A 19525-nucleotide genomic window follows, 5' to 3' on the forward strand; every position below is an offset into this window, starting at 1 on the left:
ACCATACAAAGTAAGCATACCTTTGTGGTCCCAGTGGAGGTTCCCATGCACTCAAGAATTTCATCGCTCATTTTATACGTGAAATATGAAATATTATATGTGAAAAAAAAAGAAAAAAAAACTGGACACTTGTAAATATGGGTTGTTGCAATATATCTAAATGCATTTATTGATTCTGCACTATGTACAGTCTTGTTTATAGAATGGTTTTTGCACATCTACATTTGCACAGTATACAGTTGACATTTTTATTTTGTTATGCTTAGAATATCTTGTTTTCTATCCTTTCACTCCCACCCCAACCCCATCCCTCTTCAATTGCTGCTGTGGACTGCAAATTTCCCCATTGCGGGACGAATAAAGGTATTCTGATTCTGATTCTGATTCTGATACCAACAGAATGTACACATGCAGAGTTGGTCAACCTTGAATTAATCATTCATTGACTAAAAAAAGATTTTGCATACACATCAACGACAATGTAGTGATTCATTCGCCTGACCTCTGTGAAGGAAGTTCCCAGTCTGTGTGACCTGTAACAACAAGTCCAGGGTTGACCCCACCTCTCACCCTAATACAGCCAGGATATGCTACAGAGCCCTAATGCTGAATTTGAAGCTATTTTTTTCCCGATGTGTTCCCGCTTCTGGGTTATTATGACCTCTAAATTGTCTGATAGTAGGCAAGTCACACCGGAAGTCATCCAAATACATTGATACCTCAGCTCACGAACATAAATGTTTTCCAGAAAGTGTGTGTAAGGCGAAAAGTAAGTCTTCCAAACATTTATTTCCCATAAGAAACCATTAAAATGAGAATAATCTGTTCCCAGGTCCCCATAAAACATCCGTTTCTACTAAATAAGCCTTAACATTACACAATATACCTTATTTTATGTATAATAAATGCGCTATTCTCTTGTAATTAAAGAAATAAACTGTACTATATAATAAAGCTGTTTTATTTACCTTTGTGATGGTAGTTGATAGCTTGATGGCATGCAGAGGGGAGGTGGGAGGGAGGGATTTACTGTTTGGAAGATGCTTTCTCGGCAATAATACCCTCCCTCACACTGTCCCCTGCCAGCTGCTTTTCATTAATCCAAATCAACAGAAGTTTTTCAACCTCTTCTATTGCCAACACAGAATCACCCTTTGCCACACACGCACCCTTAATAGTTTCCTTGTTCTTACGGATGACAGCAATGGTCGATTTAGCGTAATGGTACTCGGACACTAAGTCACACAATCGTAATTTTCTTTAATGTCTTCTTAGGCTTAACACTAGCCTGTGGTGGGGTCTTTTTCAGTTCCATGATAGCAAAAGTACACTGAATATGGTTCAAGATGTCTATCAAAACACAAACCAAGTCCGCACTCACAGAATGGGGGTGACGAAATGGGACGCCGTGAGCGAGCGTCAGCTTGTCGTGGCTCCCACCGTGGCGCTGTTTGACCGTGTGGTTTGGTTCATCTGCCGAAAACTAATTTGTCAGCAGAGACTATATGTTCGCGAATTTAATGTTCTTGAGGCGAAAAGTTCGTGAGTGGAGGTTTTACTGCATGTAATTCAATAAAAAGAAAAATGTCATTCTTACTTAAGTGAGAGGGAGTAGTCATTCTTGCTAGTTTCGCTGTTCCGCACCAGGTAGCTCGCCTCCTTGCACAGTCGGAGTAGGCATTCTGCATCCGTTCGACTGATGGCGCCGTGGTACCAGCTGAAGAGAGTAAAACACAGAAGGAAATTAAAAGTTCTTTTTCCACTACATGGTTTCTATTCAGGTTTATTCACTATTCACGGTCAGGTTTGAAGTGAACTTGGTCAAGCGTCTTTTGAGAATCAGAATCAGAATCAGAATACCTTTATTCGTCCCACAATGGGGAAATTTGCAAGAGAAGTTTGCAAGAGAAGTACTTTGTTACGTTTTTTTAAAAACGCAAAGCATCCAGATTTATATTTCAACGGGTAGCAACTTACAATTGGCTTTCCAAGGCCATGCTGGGATCAACGCGTTCCCCTACGGATGAGCCGGGCTGCTCTGCTGACGTCATTTTGGTGTTTACCAAGCAACCGCTGGAGTGTCGCTGCAACGGACGGGTTTTCCCATCCTTGGTGGGCGACGTTCTAGATTTTTCCACGCTGTCAAACTGGACTGCAAAAGATAAAACATTTTTTTAAAATCCAAGTCCTAAAAAATAATAACCTCAGCCAGATTCAAGTCAGATAACAGACGAGGCCATTGCACAACATATAACATAACTAATTCACTGCCAGACAAAAATGTGTCTAATCCAGTGCCAGGGTTATTGTCATTGTCAATTTAATTCCAGGACCCACAGAATATTGAATATTATCTATCTATCTATCTATCTATCTATCTATCTATCTATCTATCCATCTATCTATCTATCTATCTATCTATGAGTTATCTGTTAGCTAGCTAGCTAACTTACTATCTATTTGAGTTACTCTTGGTTGCGTGAACGCTGGCGCATGTGCTTAGCCTGTGACTTCAAAGTGACCTTGAGAGTTTTGAAAGGCGCTTATAAATGACAATGTATTATTATTATTATTATTATTATTATTGAAATACATGCATATTTACATTCCTACATGTGTGACCATGTCAGTAGCAAACATACAAACACAGAAAAGTTAAACATTACACATCATCACAAGGTCCAGTGCGCTCAAGGCCGACCGGTAGAAGTCACCAAACATGTTTAGTGGGGAATGACATCAGGCTCACATGGCCATTCAGCCATGTGGCCATTCAGTGTGTGTGTGTGTGTGTGTGTGTGTGTGTGTGTGTGTGTGTGTGTGTGTGTGTGTGTGTGTGTGTGTGTGTGCGTGTGTGTGTGTGTGTGTGTGTTTCCCATGTGTGTGGCTTTTGGTCTCTTTCCCGCCATCATCGATCACGATAATTGAAGTCGCAGCACCCTTAGCTTTGGAAGAGACCTATTTTAGAGACATGGTGACACACCAGTGGTGGGGCCGGCATGTGCAAATAACTTCCGTAGCAGATGTTGGGTGGTGCGAATGCTCGATGAAGAAAATTGACATATGGGGCTGGCAGCGTCTTTATGTCATCAATGGAGAGTCATCTCCAGTGTGCTATGAGAACGGGTAACAACATGTCCAGTGAGATATGTTGAGCCTCTGGGCTGCATATGCTCTTTGAGAACATTTGATGCGGCCCGCCGTGCAATTCAAAACACATTTCATGCAGAAAGTCGTTGGAGAGGTTGATGAATGGGTGGGGCCCTAATTAGTCTCAAGACATTTGGCCAAGTTCTGACGATGTGAATCTGCGCTTTTAGTCTCGAGTCATCAAGTTTTGATACCGTGCTGAGCACACATGCAATGATTAGAACGAAATATGTCAGCATTGTCATGTCACTCGGCTTTCTATTGCACATGGTTAGATTTTTTTTCTTTTCGAGTGAGTCTTTGAAGGATCCATGGGAATGCTAAAAGGACCCAAAATTGGTGATTTTGTGGGTCTCCTAATGCTGGACAAACCAAATTGCATGTGAATTAGTTCTTGGAGCTGATTTTTTTTAAATGACATTGCCTTGAGAGAACAACTGTTTTTGTTTTTTTGAGAGTGGGAGAGACAACACCGAAAATCTTGCGAAAACAACGCTTATCATTAATTACAAAATCTTCAAATTTGGTAGCAGTTATACACAATCTCCTTGTAAGAGCAGGATGGGCATTTGCATTTGAAATGATGCATTTTTGAACGGCGCTTATAAATGAAATGTAATAGTAGTAGTAGTAGTAGTAGTAGTAGTAGTAGTAGTAGTAGTAGTAGTGGCAGCAGCCGCCATTTATCTAATTGTGAATTTTCCTTGTGGATGACTAAAAGGTTGCTGTCTATCTCATGTCTATAAATGTTCATAAAATATCAAGATAATCATTTTATCCAAGATGGATATATTTTGATTGACATTCGTTTGAGTAAAGTGTCATTACGTATGACGCTCTTCATCTATCACGCTTTCTAGGCAAATTACTTTTTATTCGTAAATCCATACCCGCTGTTGTGTTTGTCATTAGTTTATGCGCAGCGTATGCTAATGTTATGCAAACACATGCAATGTCGTCTGCTTCAATGAAAGCAGACGAGTGTGTCATTCTAAATTTAAACAGCAGGGGCTCCTCTTCACCTGAATGAACTCATTGCTCTTGATTCAATCGCAAACCCACGGAATTGGATCATCTAACTTGTGTTTGTTTTAATGTCCTCGTTCTTAAAACCTGATGCATGATGAGAAATCAGTTACTTTAAAATCACCCAAGATGAATGTTGAGGCGATTGTGGGTGAGGTGGAGCCAAAAAAAAAAGTCACCTGATGCTCCAGGTGAGTCCACGTTAAAGACCTGTTTGGTTTTCTCGGGATATCACATTACGACAGCCACTGTGGTATGAGTGTGCTACATTTTGTTCCCATGGCAACTGACCATTGGGAACAACAAAGGTTTCGGTCCTCTTATCCCTGTTGACAGCTGTTTTATTAAAAATGAAACATTTTCCTTTACCTTTTGCAGTTTGCATTTTATTTTATGCAGTATTTGAAACATGCCAACGTAACAATCATATGTACACGCTGCTTGACATCACCATTTCTACAAACTATGCTGTCAAAGTGTATTAATAATATAAAACCTTAAAAAAAACAATATATAAAGTGCATTGCTCAAACTTGTGTACTTGAGTGTATGGATTGCTCACTTGACCACATCTTGCTCTTGTCTACCTACATCCATTTGAGACAAGACAAAAGAAATGGAGTATGTGATTGAACTAAAATCTAAAAGTATTGCATTTGCTACCCTCCCGGTAGTAAAATATATATTTTAGGCTCTAACATCAGCGAGTCGTTCTTACTCCTCTTTTCTCCAACAGATTGACGGAATGATTGGCCAGGAGAACAAAAGGACCCGACAGGCGGCTTAAGAGGGATGAGAATGTGCACAGTTATCTGGAGAAACACACACACACACACAAACTGTCATGCATGTATTGGCGCAGCGATTGTCGATGGAATTGAATGAAAGTGTCAGTCGGATGTTGATGGATGGGGGGGAACACATGCCCCGTTTTATGCTTCAGCCTTCTAAAGGAAGCACTCTAAAAAATTGAACTGGAGGAGAAAAAAAATGGTCAAAGTAGAATGTGTCTGGCTGTCAAGTAGAGATTAGATGGTATGTCAAAATGTAATCAAGGTATTTTGTTAGTAAAATATTCATGATTTTGGACGAACTGAAAATCTAGTTTTATGAACATTTTAGGACCTTTACATTTCATTGTGATATGTGGACTTTGTTTGAAAATCATGAAGTCATAATATGTCATAATTTGGAAAATAATGCTTTATTATAAAGACGTTAAATTGTATGGAAACTGTATGTTAATTTTTAAATAGGAATATTATGCATGTTGACATGTCGGGGAAAAAAAGCCCCCAGAGCATACATTCAATATGGACTGATTTTCACCATGCAACAAGACTTTTCACTTAATATAATCTCCAACAACATAAACATGGAGCATATATGTCAGCAGGTACTTCTGTTTTGGTTAGCAACAGAGTTGAAATGAGCTCATCAGGTTTGAGTGAATGCTGGCGCGTGTTGCTGCCGCTGCTCACCCGGAAAAAAAAAAAATCTTGTGACTGTAAAGTGTCCTTGTGAGTTTTGAAAGGCGCTTATAAATGAAACGTATTATGATTATTATTTAAGGTTTTTTTTTAGGGGAGAGGCAAGGTAGGAGTATGTTGGTATCATGGTTCGTGCATCTGCTTCAAAATTGAGGTTCTGGGTTAGAATTTTGGCTCAGGGCTGAATTCACTGCATGCTTGCTTGAGCTTTCTCAGGCTTATTTAACTCATTCACTGCCAGACATGCAAAAATCTGTCCACTCTCGTGCCAGGGTTTTTGTCATTTTCACTCAAATTGCAGGATATTGGGTTTTAGGACTACATATTGACTTTTAGGACTACATAAACATTCAATGCAGTGTAAGAAACCTTACACTCTCTTCTTACATCAGAAAAAAAAGTTAATTCCTAAGTTATACGTATCTGGAGTTAGCTAAGCTTGAAATAGGGATGGCTGTACAAAGTACAATACAATACATACATATTGATTTATATAGCACTTTAGCAACATCTGGATCTGGAACAAAGTCATGGAAAAAAGGGAAATGCTGCCCCTTGTGGAAGGGAAAAACATTGCCAGTTGTCTGGCCAGCCCTCTATCGGCACCCAAGAAAGAAAAAGCAAAACCCGAAATTTTCAATTCCCAAATAAATCTGTGAATAGCAGTGAATGGGTTATGTTTGAATGTGAGAGTGAATGTTCTTTTTTTTATAGTGACTTCTCTCTCATGATTCATTTGTTTCATAATGACCGGTCAAGTGTGTAACCCATCTCTCGCCCGTGACCCTGATGAGGACAAGCGCTTGAGCAAATGGGAGTCACACGGTCACATAGGGCACCCGAAAACCTGCCGCACTTGCTCAAACCGGGTGAGTATCGCTTTACAGTTAGATTCCACTCTCAAAGCAATGGGGGCGGGGGGAGCAGAAAGCGTTCCCATGGAATGGCCAACATAAATCAAGTCCTCGCTCACAGCGAGCTGGGGTATCCTTTAACACGCTGATCTCCACGAGGGGCAGATCCCATTCCCTTGCATTAGTTCTGCCACACGTCCTTCACTTCTATGCGTCATGACGGCAATTCACTGTGCGTCTGTGTTCGGACTGCTTTTCAAGAAGGTCACTTCTTTGTGAGCGTCTATAAGAGGCAATACAGCAGAAAGTCTAAAGCCAAACTCCTCAATAATTGACTTTTTAATTACCTGTCTGCAAGTAGTTAGGTCCCTGGAGAACCAGACAACCAATCAATGGAAATCAAACAACCGCATACCGTATTTTCCGCACTATAAGGCACACCTAAAAGCCTTATTTTTTTTTCAAAAGCTGATCATGCGGCGTACAATCCAATGCGGCCTTTCGTCCGTAAAATATGGTAGATCTTTTGTTAGCTGCCTATTGGTGAAAATTTGTCTCTCAGCGAGCGATTCTGAACTTCTTCAAGACAAGGGCGCGGAAAATCCTACTGGATCTTCCGCACCCTGCCCACTACATTTTCCAGCTACTCCCCTCCCCCATCAACAACAATTGACCTTTGACTTTATAAGCCAACCTGGGTGAAGACCCAAAGCTCATGTCTCACTCAGACACTCATACGGCAACATCTGCTTCCGCCTTGGGTGGCGACACCTCTGCGATCACGTCATGCAACCTGTGATATTACACGAGCTAACTTCTGCTTACATCTGTATGACAGTAACTATTTTTACATCATGGACTAAAAACAACTTAAGTTGAGTGTGATTTTATTTCCCCCTGCTAGTCAAGCGAGGACGCTTCCATTTGGGGGAACCATCTGGAAGCGCGGTGTGTGTTGACAAGAGGAAATGGGGGGTCAGAGTGAGTGATTACGCAGACAAGAGGCAGTTGGGCACAATTAAAACTAATGAGCCTTCAGCACTTAAAACTCAGCACAGGAGTGAGTGATTTTCCGCCACGTGTAATCCAGATGGAAAAAGTGTGGTGTTTACAAAAGCTAGTGCTTGGCACTAGTATTGCCACGAAATGCTCTTTCAATCGTCCCTGGAAATCCCACCCATACCTATCGGCTATAATTAGCAAAGGCTATAATTAGCATAGCATAGTAGTTAAGAAGCCTGATCACGTGTAATAAATAGCCTCATAGTCACACACACACCTTTGACGTGGACGTCATATTAACTCATTCACTGCCAGACGTGCAAAAATGTGTCCACTGCATTACCAGGGTTTTTGTCATCGTCACTCAAATTCCAGGACCCACAGAATATTGAGTTTTAGGACTGCATCAACATTCAATGCAGCAGAAAGAACTTTAGAACTCTCTTCTTTCATGAGAAAAAAGTCAATTCCTAAAGTATATGAGTGTGGAGTTATACGAGCTTGAAATGAGGGCAGCTGTCCAAAATACAGTGCAATATACACATATTGGTTTATACAGCGCTTTAGCAACAGCTGAAGTTGGAACAAAGCACTAACATGGGAAAAAAAGGAAATAATAATAACCATAATAATAAATTTCATTTATAAAGGCTGTCCGATTGTGGAAAGGAAAAAACATTGCCACAGGCCTTGGCCAGCGATTTATCGGCACCTAAACAAGAAACACAAAACCCGACCAAATTCGGGAATGGCACTCTACGTCATATTTTCAAATCCCGAATAAATTTGTGAATGGCAGTGAATGAGTTAACACCTTGCATGAGGTATTTCCTGGTCTGCAATTATTTTGTCAATATCGCCTCATGTTTATTTTCAGTTGTGCTTGAAAAGGTCGAAACATGTCATCACAACAAACAGCCAGGACTCAAACCTTACATCCACTACCTTGATTTGGACTTACTAGATATGTGTGTAAAAGAAGCTAACATGGTGGCATAGAGACCAAAAACATTGTGTTGCAAAGATCCGAAACTCTAATTCCGATAAAGCGCTGACCATGGCCTCTGGCAATGTTTTTTCTTTTCCACAAGGGGGCAGCTTTTTTTCCATGTTAGCACTTTGTTCCAGCTTCAGCTGTTGTTGAAGCGCTATATAAACCAATATGTATTCATTGCATTGTATTTTTGACATTACAAGCGATATCATTTAGGAATTAACGCTTTTTTTCTGATGAAATAAGAGTATTTTATTGTATTGTGTTTTGCACAGCCGCCCCCATTTCAAGCTCGCATAAAACCAGACCCATATCATTGAGGAATTCCCTTTTTTATGATTAAAAGAAGAGAGTCTAAGTTTTCTAACGCAATATTGAATGTTTATGTAGTCCTAAAATTCAATATTCGGTGGGTCCTGGAACTAAAGTGACAATGACAAAAACGCTGCCACTGGAGTGGACACGTTTTGGCACATGTCTGGCAGTGAATGAGGTGATAATGGCCTTGATGAAAGCTAGATATGCCATTGTTTTGTCAGGATGCCTTGACACACTGGCTGAGTGATCAAAAATGCTTTTTTATCCTTACAAATAGTTAAGGTCAACGTCCAAAAATAATACTGTAAAAAACCACATCAAGAAGAGACTCATTTAAGCCCTCTGGCTTTCCAAACCTATAATTCATCATCTTCAATTACTCTCCACTGCAACCGCGAGTAAAACAAAAGGGCGTATGGATTGATACATGGTAAAAGAATGAATGAAATGATGGATGTCGGGAGTCAATGGGACAAGACATTGAACACCAACACCCACCCTGTTGGTGCTGCTCACTGGCGGCCTGTCCGGGCGAGGGTTGAGCCGTCTGCGAGGGCGACTCCAGCTCCTCCACTAGGGGAGGGCTGGTGTTGAGTTGCCCCACCGGAGGGGGCCACGGTAGGTCCTTGATCACTTTAATCTCTACTGCAAGAGACACCCCAAGGAGGAAAGAAAGAGGTGGATGACAACAAAGGGAAGGGCGGAGAGATAAGAGAGGCAGAAGAAATCAGTGTGACACTTCTCACAAGTTGAGGTAGGAGAGGTGTTTGAATCAACTAACCCAGGAAGCTGGAAACAGAAAAGGAAGCAAAACAGGAGGGAAAAAGTTAGCTTGAGACGATACTAGCTGGTTTGATTGTAACAATAAACCACATTTGGTAGTAGTCACCGCACAGAATGAAGGAAGTGTGTTGACCTTGCATTCGTTTGACCTTGATGAATGGGATTTCAAAAGGCAGGTATACGTTACTTCAGGCCTATTCATTAGCATGCCGGTTTGCTCCATTGCTATTTAATTTGGCTACGCTTAATTTACTAGGCTAATTGCTAACACGTGCATATTCAACACAAGGCGGCCGTGTTTACACCGCAAATTACGTGCACCAAGAAACTCGTTTTTTGCTCGCTTCCGGTGTTCAGTTTCTCAATGCCAAAATCTGTCACATTGTACAATGGAGATCCATTTCAGAGCATGTTCGTGTGAAAGAGCTCCATTTGTATGGGGGAAAAAAAGGATGCAGACTTGGTGAAAGTATTTTCGCGGGGCTGCCAACAAGGAGCCTGCGAGTGAAAACGTTGTGAGGAGAGCGAGTGTGTGTGCGGGCCAATGTGTGCTAGTGAAGATAAGAGCAAGCGGCGGCACACGTTTAAAAGAAAGGGCTGTCTTGAAGGTCATCTGCACGAAGACGCCTATTTTTTCTCCATAATCCTCCTGCCGCTGAAACATTAAGCCTATCGATAATTTATTTGAGGACTTTCTGGCTCATTAAGCTTGGGGAAAAGTCATTAAAAATTCATAAAGGCGACTCTTGAACGCACCTGTAGAAATGTGATACACGGTGAGGGCAATCATTTCGATGTACGAGTACATCATTGCAGTATCATACCAGACAACTGCGAGGTGGCGAGTGACATCAATCTTTGATCCGATTCATAAAGTTAAGTTATAAACAGATTCATTGATTCATAATGATACAAAATAGTGGCTACTGTCTACCGTGTACGAAACAAGAATCTGAAAAAAACATAATACCAATCCTTTTTTCTTCTCATACACTGGCGTAACTCATTCACTGCCAGACGATGTGCAAATGTGTCTATTCCACTGCCAGGGTTGTTGTCATTTTCACTCAAATTGCAGGACCCACAGAATATTGAGTTTTAGGACTACATAAACAGTGCAAGAAACCTTAGACTTTCCTTCTTAATCAGAAAAAAAAGAGTTAATTCCTAAATTATATGGGTCTGGAGTTATCTGAGCTTTAAATGAGGGTGGCTATCCAAAATACAATACAATACATAAATATTGGTTTATATAGCGCTTTAACAACAGGAAAAAAAGTTTATGTCAAGCTTATGTTGTTCTTGAATTATCTGCAGGCTGTAAAAAAGGCAAATGCTGTCCTCTCGTGGGAAGGAAAAACATTGCCAGAGGTCTGACCAAAGCTTGATCCGCACCACAGCTGCAAGTAAAAACCAAAACCCGAACAAATTCGGGAATGGCGCTCCATGTCATACTTTTCAATTCTCGAGTGAATTCAGTCATGTCAGTGAATGAGTTAATACGTTCCTAAATGTGACAGCATAAATCTCAGATGTTGATCATTTGTCCCCCCCCAAAAGAAATCCGACCATAAGTCATTTACGAGCTTGATGCTAATGCTAATTAACAGTAGCATCTACATTTTCCAGTGCGTGAATCTTTCTAGCAATGGCGGCTCTTACAGATTGAAAACGCCATTACACTTCCTCTCACTCCCATACAGGCTTCCTCACTTATTCCGCACATCATACATCATGGTTACTCCTCAACTCCCGACTCATCCATCAGCGCCTCAGTCAACAGCGGCGGCAAAAGAGGCTTTTGTTGCCACTGTGCGACTGAGGCTGCTGCTATTGATGAGGTCACAACAAGGATGAGCGATTAACTAAAAAAAAAAAGTCTGTGCACTCTCCCAACACCTTAACAAGGCTTGGAATTTACATTAAAACATATTGTGGAGTGTTATTGGCTCTCCTTGGCTGATCATTAACGAGAATAAATAGTCTGGCATTGTGTTATCAGACCCTAGTGGGAGGGCAGCGGGCGGCGAGCAAGCGTTTTATGATAGCATTCACATCATATTTTGTTTGGGCGACACTTTCATTTTCCTATTTAATGTGGCCGTATAAAATGGTGAAGCTTTTTTTCATGTGTGCTGGAACGGCCTATTAAAATTCAATTGTCGGCGAGTACATTAGTCATTGATATTAGCTGGCCTATCACGTCCTTCACTACAAGAATAAAACAGAGGACAGTTAGTGGCTTGCCAATGGAAAGTATTATTGCATTTTGTGAACAGCAACGGCGTTAACAACTGGATAAATTGTGTGTGTGTGTGTGTGTGTGTGAGGTTGGGGGCACTTCTTACCAAACTATGGTATGAAACATAGCAATATTCAAGTGTTGAAACACTGTCTAAATTCAGTGTCAGCGATACATCCCAAGCTCATTTTAATTCCACGTTTGCAAAATGGATCCATGATACCATTCCTGCGTTATAGTCCTGACTTAATCTCCATCTTTGACATGTTTGCTTGGCACAAGCGTTCCTCCCCACTGATAAGCATACTGTATGTCCTCGGGAATCCATAGCAACCAATGGTTAAAAAGACGTCTCTCTCAAGCGGAGATTAAATCAATCTATATCTCCTGATGCTGCAGACATCAGCTCTTATTCCCCTGCGCATCTGAAAAAAGGGAATTACACCAGCTGAGGCCTTGATATGGAGAAATGCTCCCTGATGTATACATCTAAGGGTGTTTCAACACATTGAAGAAGAATAAGCCTCAAAGGACAAGACTTGGACTCAATTCATATCCTTGTTTTTCCAGGTCTTACATTTAGAAACACAAGCGAAATGAATCAAAGGACTTTTAAAGAGCAGCTCTCTTTTTTTAAATGACATATTTAAAGGCACGGCTGACGCTGGCATAATAAAAATCGAGACACATGTAACGAGGGCTTTCAATAGAAGTTGAAGAGTGTGTGTAAAAACAAATGTCTGAGTGCTGCTTAACGGCGACATAATGACAGAGAGAGGAAGCGTTATTGAGAGGATTGCAACTCTTATCTACGCAGAGCTATCAAGCCAAATGCATTCGTAAAGAGGCCAGATGGAAAATGGACTTTTTTAAATGTCTCATATGTCCCGGTACAATCACGTGACTTTGATGCAGGCCCAAAAACAGAAAATGGTTGTTGTCTATGTCCTGTGACGAACTGGTGACATGTTGAAACCAAAGTCAGCTGTCTTACAACTTCTGTGTAGGCTCTTAGTCATACAAGAGTAATCCATCGATGAAAAGGTTTCTTCAGCCGTCATCTGTACTTCTTTGCAGGCGTCGGTCCCAGCACAACTTTAGTTCGCTGACGAAGCTCTTCGGATGAGGAGCGAAACATACGACACCTTCAAAGGAGTACAGATGATGGCTGAAGAAACCTTTTCATCGATACTTCTACTAGTACTTCGATGAGAAGGTTTCTTCAGCCGTCATCTGTACAAAAGTGAAGGTTTCGGACGTTTCGCCTCCTATCCAAGAGACTTCGTCAGCGAACTAAAGCCTGACTGGTCGTATTGGCCCCATTTATATATCCCTAATGTCCAGACCTAGTGGCGCCGGACACAGCTATGATAGGTCCCTACTCTCAGGTTGGGGGGGGCGCGGGACCCCCCCCTGTGGCCCCACTGATTGTTCCTACATTCCTGACTAACGATTGGCCTATTACCCCCACTCCCCCCGGTATCACCTCATCAGCATAACGACCCTCATCAGCATTGCGAAAGTTGCCTAACCTGTTTTGCCTGAGCAGGCTATTGTATGAACGATCCAAATTGAACCTCACACCACCCGACCGGTTTAATGAAGGATTTTGTTGTTTTATAAGAATCGCCTCTTTTACCCCCCTTTCAAACCATCTATGTTCTTTCGCTAAGATTTTAACCTCATTGTCGTCAAATGAGTGGTTAGTAGCTTTTAGGTGCAAATGTACTGCCGATTGAGGCCCACTAGTATTATCCCTGCGATGTTGATAAAGTCTTTTTTTGAGAATTTGTTGAGTCTCCCCAATGTACTGCTCTTTACAATTTTCATTCTCACAATGTATGGAATAAACTACATTACTTTGTTTTTCATTTGGTAGCCTATCTTTTGGATGCACTAATTTTTGCCTTAACGTGTTTATCGGTTTGAAATAAGTAGGAATTTTATGTTGCCAAAGGACTCTTTGTAATTTTTCAGAAACTCCTGCAATGTACGGTACTGCTACTCCTCTCCTTTTAGAATCTTGAGAATTATTGGTTTCGTTCGCTATTCTTTCTTTCTGACATTTGTTGAATGACCACTGAGGGTACCCACAGTTAGTGAGTGCTCTCCTGATATGTTTTGACTCCTTTTCTCTACCTTCAGTGCTAGTTGGTATTAGTTTAGCCCTATGCTGTAGGGTTCTGATAACTCCTAGTTTATGTTGTAAAGGGTGGTTAGAGTCAAAAAGTAAGTACTCGTGAGGACATTCAAGAGAACCAACTAGCCTTCTTGGATTGTAAAGTAATTATAAAAGAGGACAGAGCGCTAAAAACAGAAGTCTTTAGGAAGGCTACGCACACTGACCAATACTTACTTTTTGACTCTAACCACCCTTTACAACATAAACTAGGAGTTATCAGAACCCTACAGCATAGGGCTAAACTAATACCAACTAGCACTGAAGGTAGAGAAAAGGAGTCAAAACATATCAGGAGAGCACTCACTAACTGTGGGTACCCTCAGTGGTCATTCAACAAATGTCAGAAAGAAAGAATAGCGAACGAAACCAATAATTCTCAAGATTCTAAAAGGAGAGGAGTAGCAGTACCGTACATTGCAGGAGTTTCTGAAAAATTACAAAGAGTCCTTTGGCAACATAAAATTCCTACTTATTTCAAACCGATAAACACGTTAAGGCAAAAATTAGTGCATCCAAAAGATAGGCTACCAAATGAAAAACAAAGTAATGTAGTTTATTCCATACATTGTAAGAATGAAAATTGTAAAGAGCAGTACATTGGGGAGACTCAACAAATTCTCAAAAAAAGACTTTATCAACATCGCAGGGATAATACTAGTGGGCCTCAATCGGCAGTACATTTGCACCTAAAAGCTACTAACCACTCATTTGACGACAATGAGGTTAAAATCTTAGCGAAAGAACATAGATGGTTTGAAAGGGGGGTAAAAGAGGCGATTCTTATAAAACAACAAAATCCTTCATTAAACCGGTCGGGTGGTGTGAGGTTCAATTTGGATCGTTCATACAATAGCCTGCTCAGGCAAAACAGGTTAGGCAACTTTCGCAATGCTGATGAGGGTCGTTATGCTGATGAGGTGATACCGGGGGGAGTGGGGGTAATAGGCCAATCGTTAGTCAGGAATGTAGGAACAATCAGTGGGGCCACAGGGGGGGGTCCCGCGCCCCCCCCAACCTGAGAGTAGGGACCTATCATAGCTGTGTCCGGCGCCACTAGGTCTGGACATTAGGGATATATAAATGGGGCCAATACGACCAGTCAGGCTTTAGTTCGCTGACGAAGTCTCTTGGATAGGAGGCGAAACGTCCGAAACCTTCACTTTTGTACAGATGACGGCTGAAGAAACCTTCTCATCGATGGACCACTCCTGTACGACTGAGAGCTTACACAGACGTATTGCTGCCAACTTTGGGAGAGACATCCTTCTGCTGGTACGTAACTTAGAAAAGGCCACCTTTAAATTAGCTGATTTAAAGAACCACCTCAGATTCAATCTTAGATGTAGACAGAGCCGGTTAATTCCTAAATGCTTGAAGCAAGCACCCTGGAACCCGGATACTTGGCCGATAAAATGCAACAAAATTATACTAGGAAAATTCTAAATTTGCGAATTAGGAGACTTAACATAGAGATAAAAAACAAACAGTCAGAAATAGAAACTTATTATCAGCGATTACAAACTAATCTTACCCACAAAATCTATCAGGAAGTGTGTGAATTTACTAAATCCGGTTATATGAGGCACCACAGCAAAACCAAAGAGAGACAAAAGGGTAAATTTCAAAAATTACTTTTACTGAAACAATCTCAGCTACTGGTAAACACGCGTAAAATTAGGTATGAACAGTTTGCAAGGGAGAATTGGATCAAAAATTTGTCAGACAGAGATCTCTCAGAGACAGAAAAGGCAGTACTTACCAAAGGTTTAAATTTCTCAGTGACTCCTAAAACTATACCTACAATAGATTATATCACAGCTACTGAATCGGCTATTAAAAATAACAAACTTTCGTATGCAGAGGCAGATGATCTACGCATTAAAATATCAGCTCTTCTCAGTAGTGCCAAACTTCCTCCGTCCAACATAACATTAGAAGAGAGAAAGGCGTTAACTACTCTACAAAAAGACAAAAATATTACTATTTTGCCAGCAGACAAGGGCAGATGCACAGTGCTGCTCAACACTTTGGATTATGAAGACAAAATAAATAGGTTAATCAGTGATTCTAACACGTATGAGCAACTAAAAAGGGACCCTTCCAATAGATACAAGAAAGAAATGATTGACTGTCTCCAAAAGCTAGAGAAAGGAAAACATATAGATAAACAGATGTATTTTAGATTATACCCGGGAGAGGCCACGCCATGTATCTATGGCCTGCCAAAAATACATAAAGAAGGGTTCCCCCTCCGACCCATTGTTTGTAGCATTGACTCCTCTACATACAATGTAGCCAAATATTTAAAAACTATTTTAGCTCCGTTGGTTGGTAACACAGAATACCACGTAGAGAACACCACAGGGTTTGTAGAGAGGATCAAAGACCTCATATTGGAACCTGAGGAAACTTTGGCATCATACGATGTGACTTCTCTCTTTACATCTGTCCCAACCCCAGCAGCAGTCTCAGTGGTGAGGACGAGGCTGCTGGCGGATGTTTCTCTGCATGAAAGAACCAAACTGAAACCGGATCACATCTGCCAATTATTAGAAATCTGCCTTAATACTACGTATTTTCAATTTCGGGAAAAATTTTATAAACAAATCCATGGTTGTGCTATGGGCTCACCAGTTTCACCCATAGTGGCTAATCTTTACATGGAAGAGATGGAGAAACAGGCCCTCACATCCTTCCCAGGGACAAAACCTCGACACTGGTTTAGATATGTGGACGATACTTTTGTCATAATTAAGAAACAAGAAATTCAATCCTTCACAGATCATCTCAACTCTGTAGACTTCAACATTAAATTTACTCGTGAGGACATTCAAGAGAACCAACTAGCCTTCTTGGATTGTAAAGTAATTATAAAAGAGGACAGAGCGCTTAAAACAGAAGTCTTTAGGAAGGCTACGCACACTGACCAATACTTACTTTTTGACTCTAACCACCCTTTACAACATAAACTAGGAGTTATCAGAACCCTACAGCATAGGGCTAAACTAATACCAACTAGCACTGAAGGTAGAGAAAAGGAGTCAAAACATATCAGGAGAGCACTCACTAACTGTGGGTACCCTCAGTGGTCATTCAACAAATGTCAGAAAGAAAGAATAGCGAACGAAACCAATAATTCTCAAGATTCTAAAAGGAGAGGAGTAGCAGTACCGTACATTGCAGGAGTTTCTGAAAAATTACAAAGAGTCCTTTGGCAACATAAAATTCCTACTTATTTCAAACCGATAAACACGTTAAGGCAAAAATTAGTGCATCCAAAAGATAGGCTACCAAATGAAAAACAAAGTAATGTAGTTTATTCCATACATTGTAAGAATGAAAATTGTAAAGAGCAGTACATTGGGGAGACTCAACAAATTCTCAAAAAAAGACTTTATCAACATCGCAGGGATAATACTAGTGGGCCTCAATCGGCAGTACATTTGCACCTAAAAGCTACTAACCACTCATTTGACGACAATGAGGTTAAAATCTTAGCGAAAGAACATAGATGGTTTGAAAGGGGGGTAAAAGAGGCGATTCTTATAAAACAACAAAATCCTTCATTAAACCGGTCGGGTGGTGTGAGGTTCAATTTGGATCGTTCATACAATAGCCTGCTCAGGCAAAACAGGTTAGGCAACTTTCGCAATGCTGATGAGGGTCGTTATGCTGATGAGGTGATACCGGGGGGAGTGGGGGTAATAGGCCAATCGTTAGTCAGGAATGTAGGAACAATCAGTGGGGCCACAGGGGGGGGTCCCGCGCCCCCCCCAACCTGAGAGTAGGGACCTATCATAGCTGTGTCCGGCGCCACTAGGTCTGGACATTAGGGATATATAAATGGGGCCAATACGACCAGTCAGGCTTTAGTTCGCTGACGAAGTCTCTTGGATAGGAGGCGAAACGTCCGAAACCTTCACTTTTGTACAGATGACGGCTGAAGAAACCTTCTCATCGATGGACCACTCCTGTACGACTGAGAGCTTACACAGACGTTCTACTAGTACTATTAATATTAATAATCATAATGCATGTGTTATATGCAAATATTTGGATTTCTAGTGTGTCTCTCCACCCATCAAGTATGCAATTAAATAACTAAGTGCAACAGAAAATGAACAAAAGAATGGAAATTTAGCAGTAGGGGATTAAGTGTGACCAAACACACACACGCACACACACACACGCGCACACACACGCGCACACACACACACACACACACGCACACGCACACGCACACGCACACACACACACACACACACACACACAGTTTGCCAACTCTATGGAATATATTATGGTTCTGAAGGAAACTGTCAATATTTTCACACTTGTTGCCTTTGCACACTGCCCCTGCTAATGTCATTCCAGTGGCGTACACCTTCAAAGCCAGCTGATTTTCACTTCAAGAGATCGACCTTTTTTCATCCTATTAATCAAAAGACCGCAACCTGAGGGCATCTCCCCCTAAGCCCCCCTGTATAAATCCCAAATTGAGCACATGATTTATGGTGAAAACATCACATTAGAAAAAAAAAAGAGAGAAAGACAAAGACGCCCAGTTGCACAGTGGTGGTACCTGTGGGGGATTTAGAAGTGCAGTCCTTTCTTCTGTGGGGAACTGATCCAGTGCCACTTACAGAACCCTCGTAGCTAATGCAGTCATAACAAAGCAGAGCTGTTCAAGGATACAAACAAAAGAAAATATATATACACAGATATATATATATATATAGAGTGCTGGTTAAGTAGGATTTATTTATTTTTGTTCATATTTGTTTGTCAAGAACAGCCCTGTTTTGATATTATGGCTGCCTTAGCCAACCTTGCCTTACGTGCACCTGCCTGACGAACCAAATCTGTATACCCACCCTCCCTGCTTAAAAGCACTAAGAGTACAACGGAGAAACACCTGCAAATAAACACGGTGGCAGGTGCTTGAAAAAGAGAAAAGGCATATGGGATGTGTGTTTAAGAACAGTGAACCGGGGGAGAAAATAGAAATTGGTTAAAAAAATGACATAATGACTACCTCGTCAAAATTGATTCAGTCTTATCGTAAGAATTAGTCAAAATTCACTTTGTTACAGTGCAGTTCCCACTTGATAGTCATCAACACCAATTGGTTGATAACATGCTTAGATTTTGTCAACTGCAACCTGTTGAGGCTAGGGTCAATGTGTGGAGAAGTGATGGGCATTCTGTCCTGAATGAAGTGTCCATCCTTGGGACGGCATGGTCCCGCCGTCCGTCTCTGGGACGATTGTTGAACCGGGTGACAGCGATATGTCAACCTGTCCACCATATTGTAAGTAGCTTTAATATTTGCTATATATTCAGCATATAAAATCATAAAACTGAGCAAGGATAACACCTTACAATAAAAAGCAATAATTCTGACTTTATCCTGTGAGTATTTGTTCGATGATACATCTCCAAGGAGAAAAGCATCTTCGCAATTTCCCTCACTCATATCTCATATGG

At 41.1% G+C, this 19525-nt stretch overlaps 1 protein-coding gene across 5 annotated transcripts in view; it reads right to left on the reverse strand.

Annotated features, from left to right (window-relative positions):
* The window catches only part of shf (Src homology 2 domain containing F), a 94221-nt gene that overhangs the window by 11427 nt on the left and 63269 nt on the right, over positions 1-19525 (reverse strand). Inside the window, exons 4-7 of one of the 5 annotated variants that reach the window (XM_088992926.1) lie at positions 18621-18719; positions 9333-9479; positions 1978-2152; positions 1598-1717 (exon numbers count right to left, since the gene is read on the reverse strand). In XM_088992926.1, the coding sequence (XP_088849052.1) occupies positions 1598-1717; positions 1978-2152; positions 9333-9479; positions 18621-18719 (541 nt within the window). The remainder of the gene's footprint in view (positions 1-1597; positions 1718-1977; positions 2153-9332; positions 9480-18620; positions 18720-19525) is intronic. The other 4 variants (XM_088992928.1, XM_088992927.1, XM_088992930.1 and 1 more) reach the window with 4 other exon arrangements.

This window comes from Hippocampus bargibanti, linkage group LG03 (assembly GCF_051943395.1).
Source record: "Hippocampus bargibanti isolate YZ-2025 linkage group LG03, ASM5194339v1, whole genome shotgun sequence".
NCBI lineage: Eukaryota > Metazoa > Chordata > Actinopteri > Syngnathiformes > Syngnathidae > Hippocampus > Hippocampus bargibanti.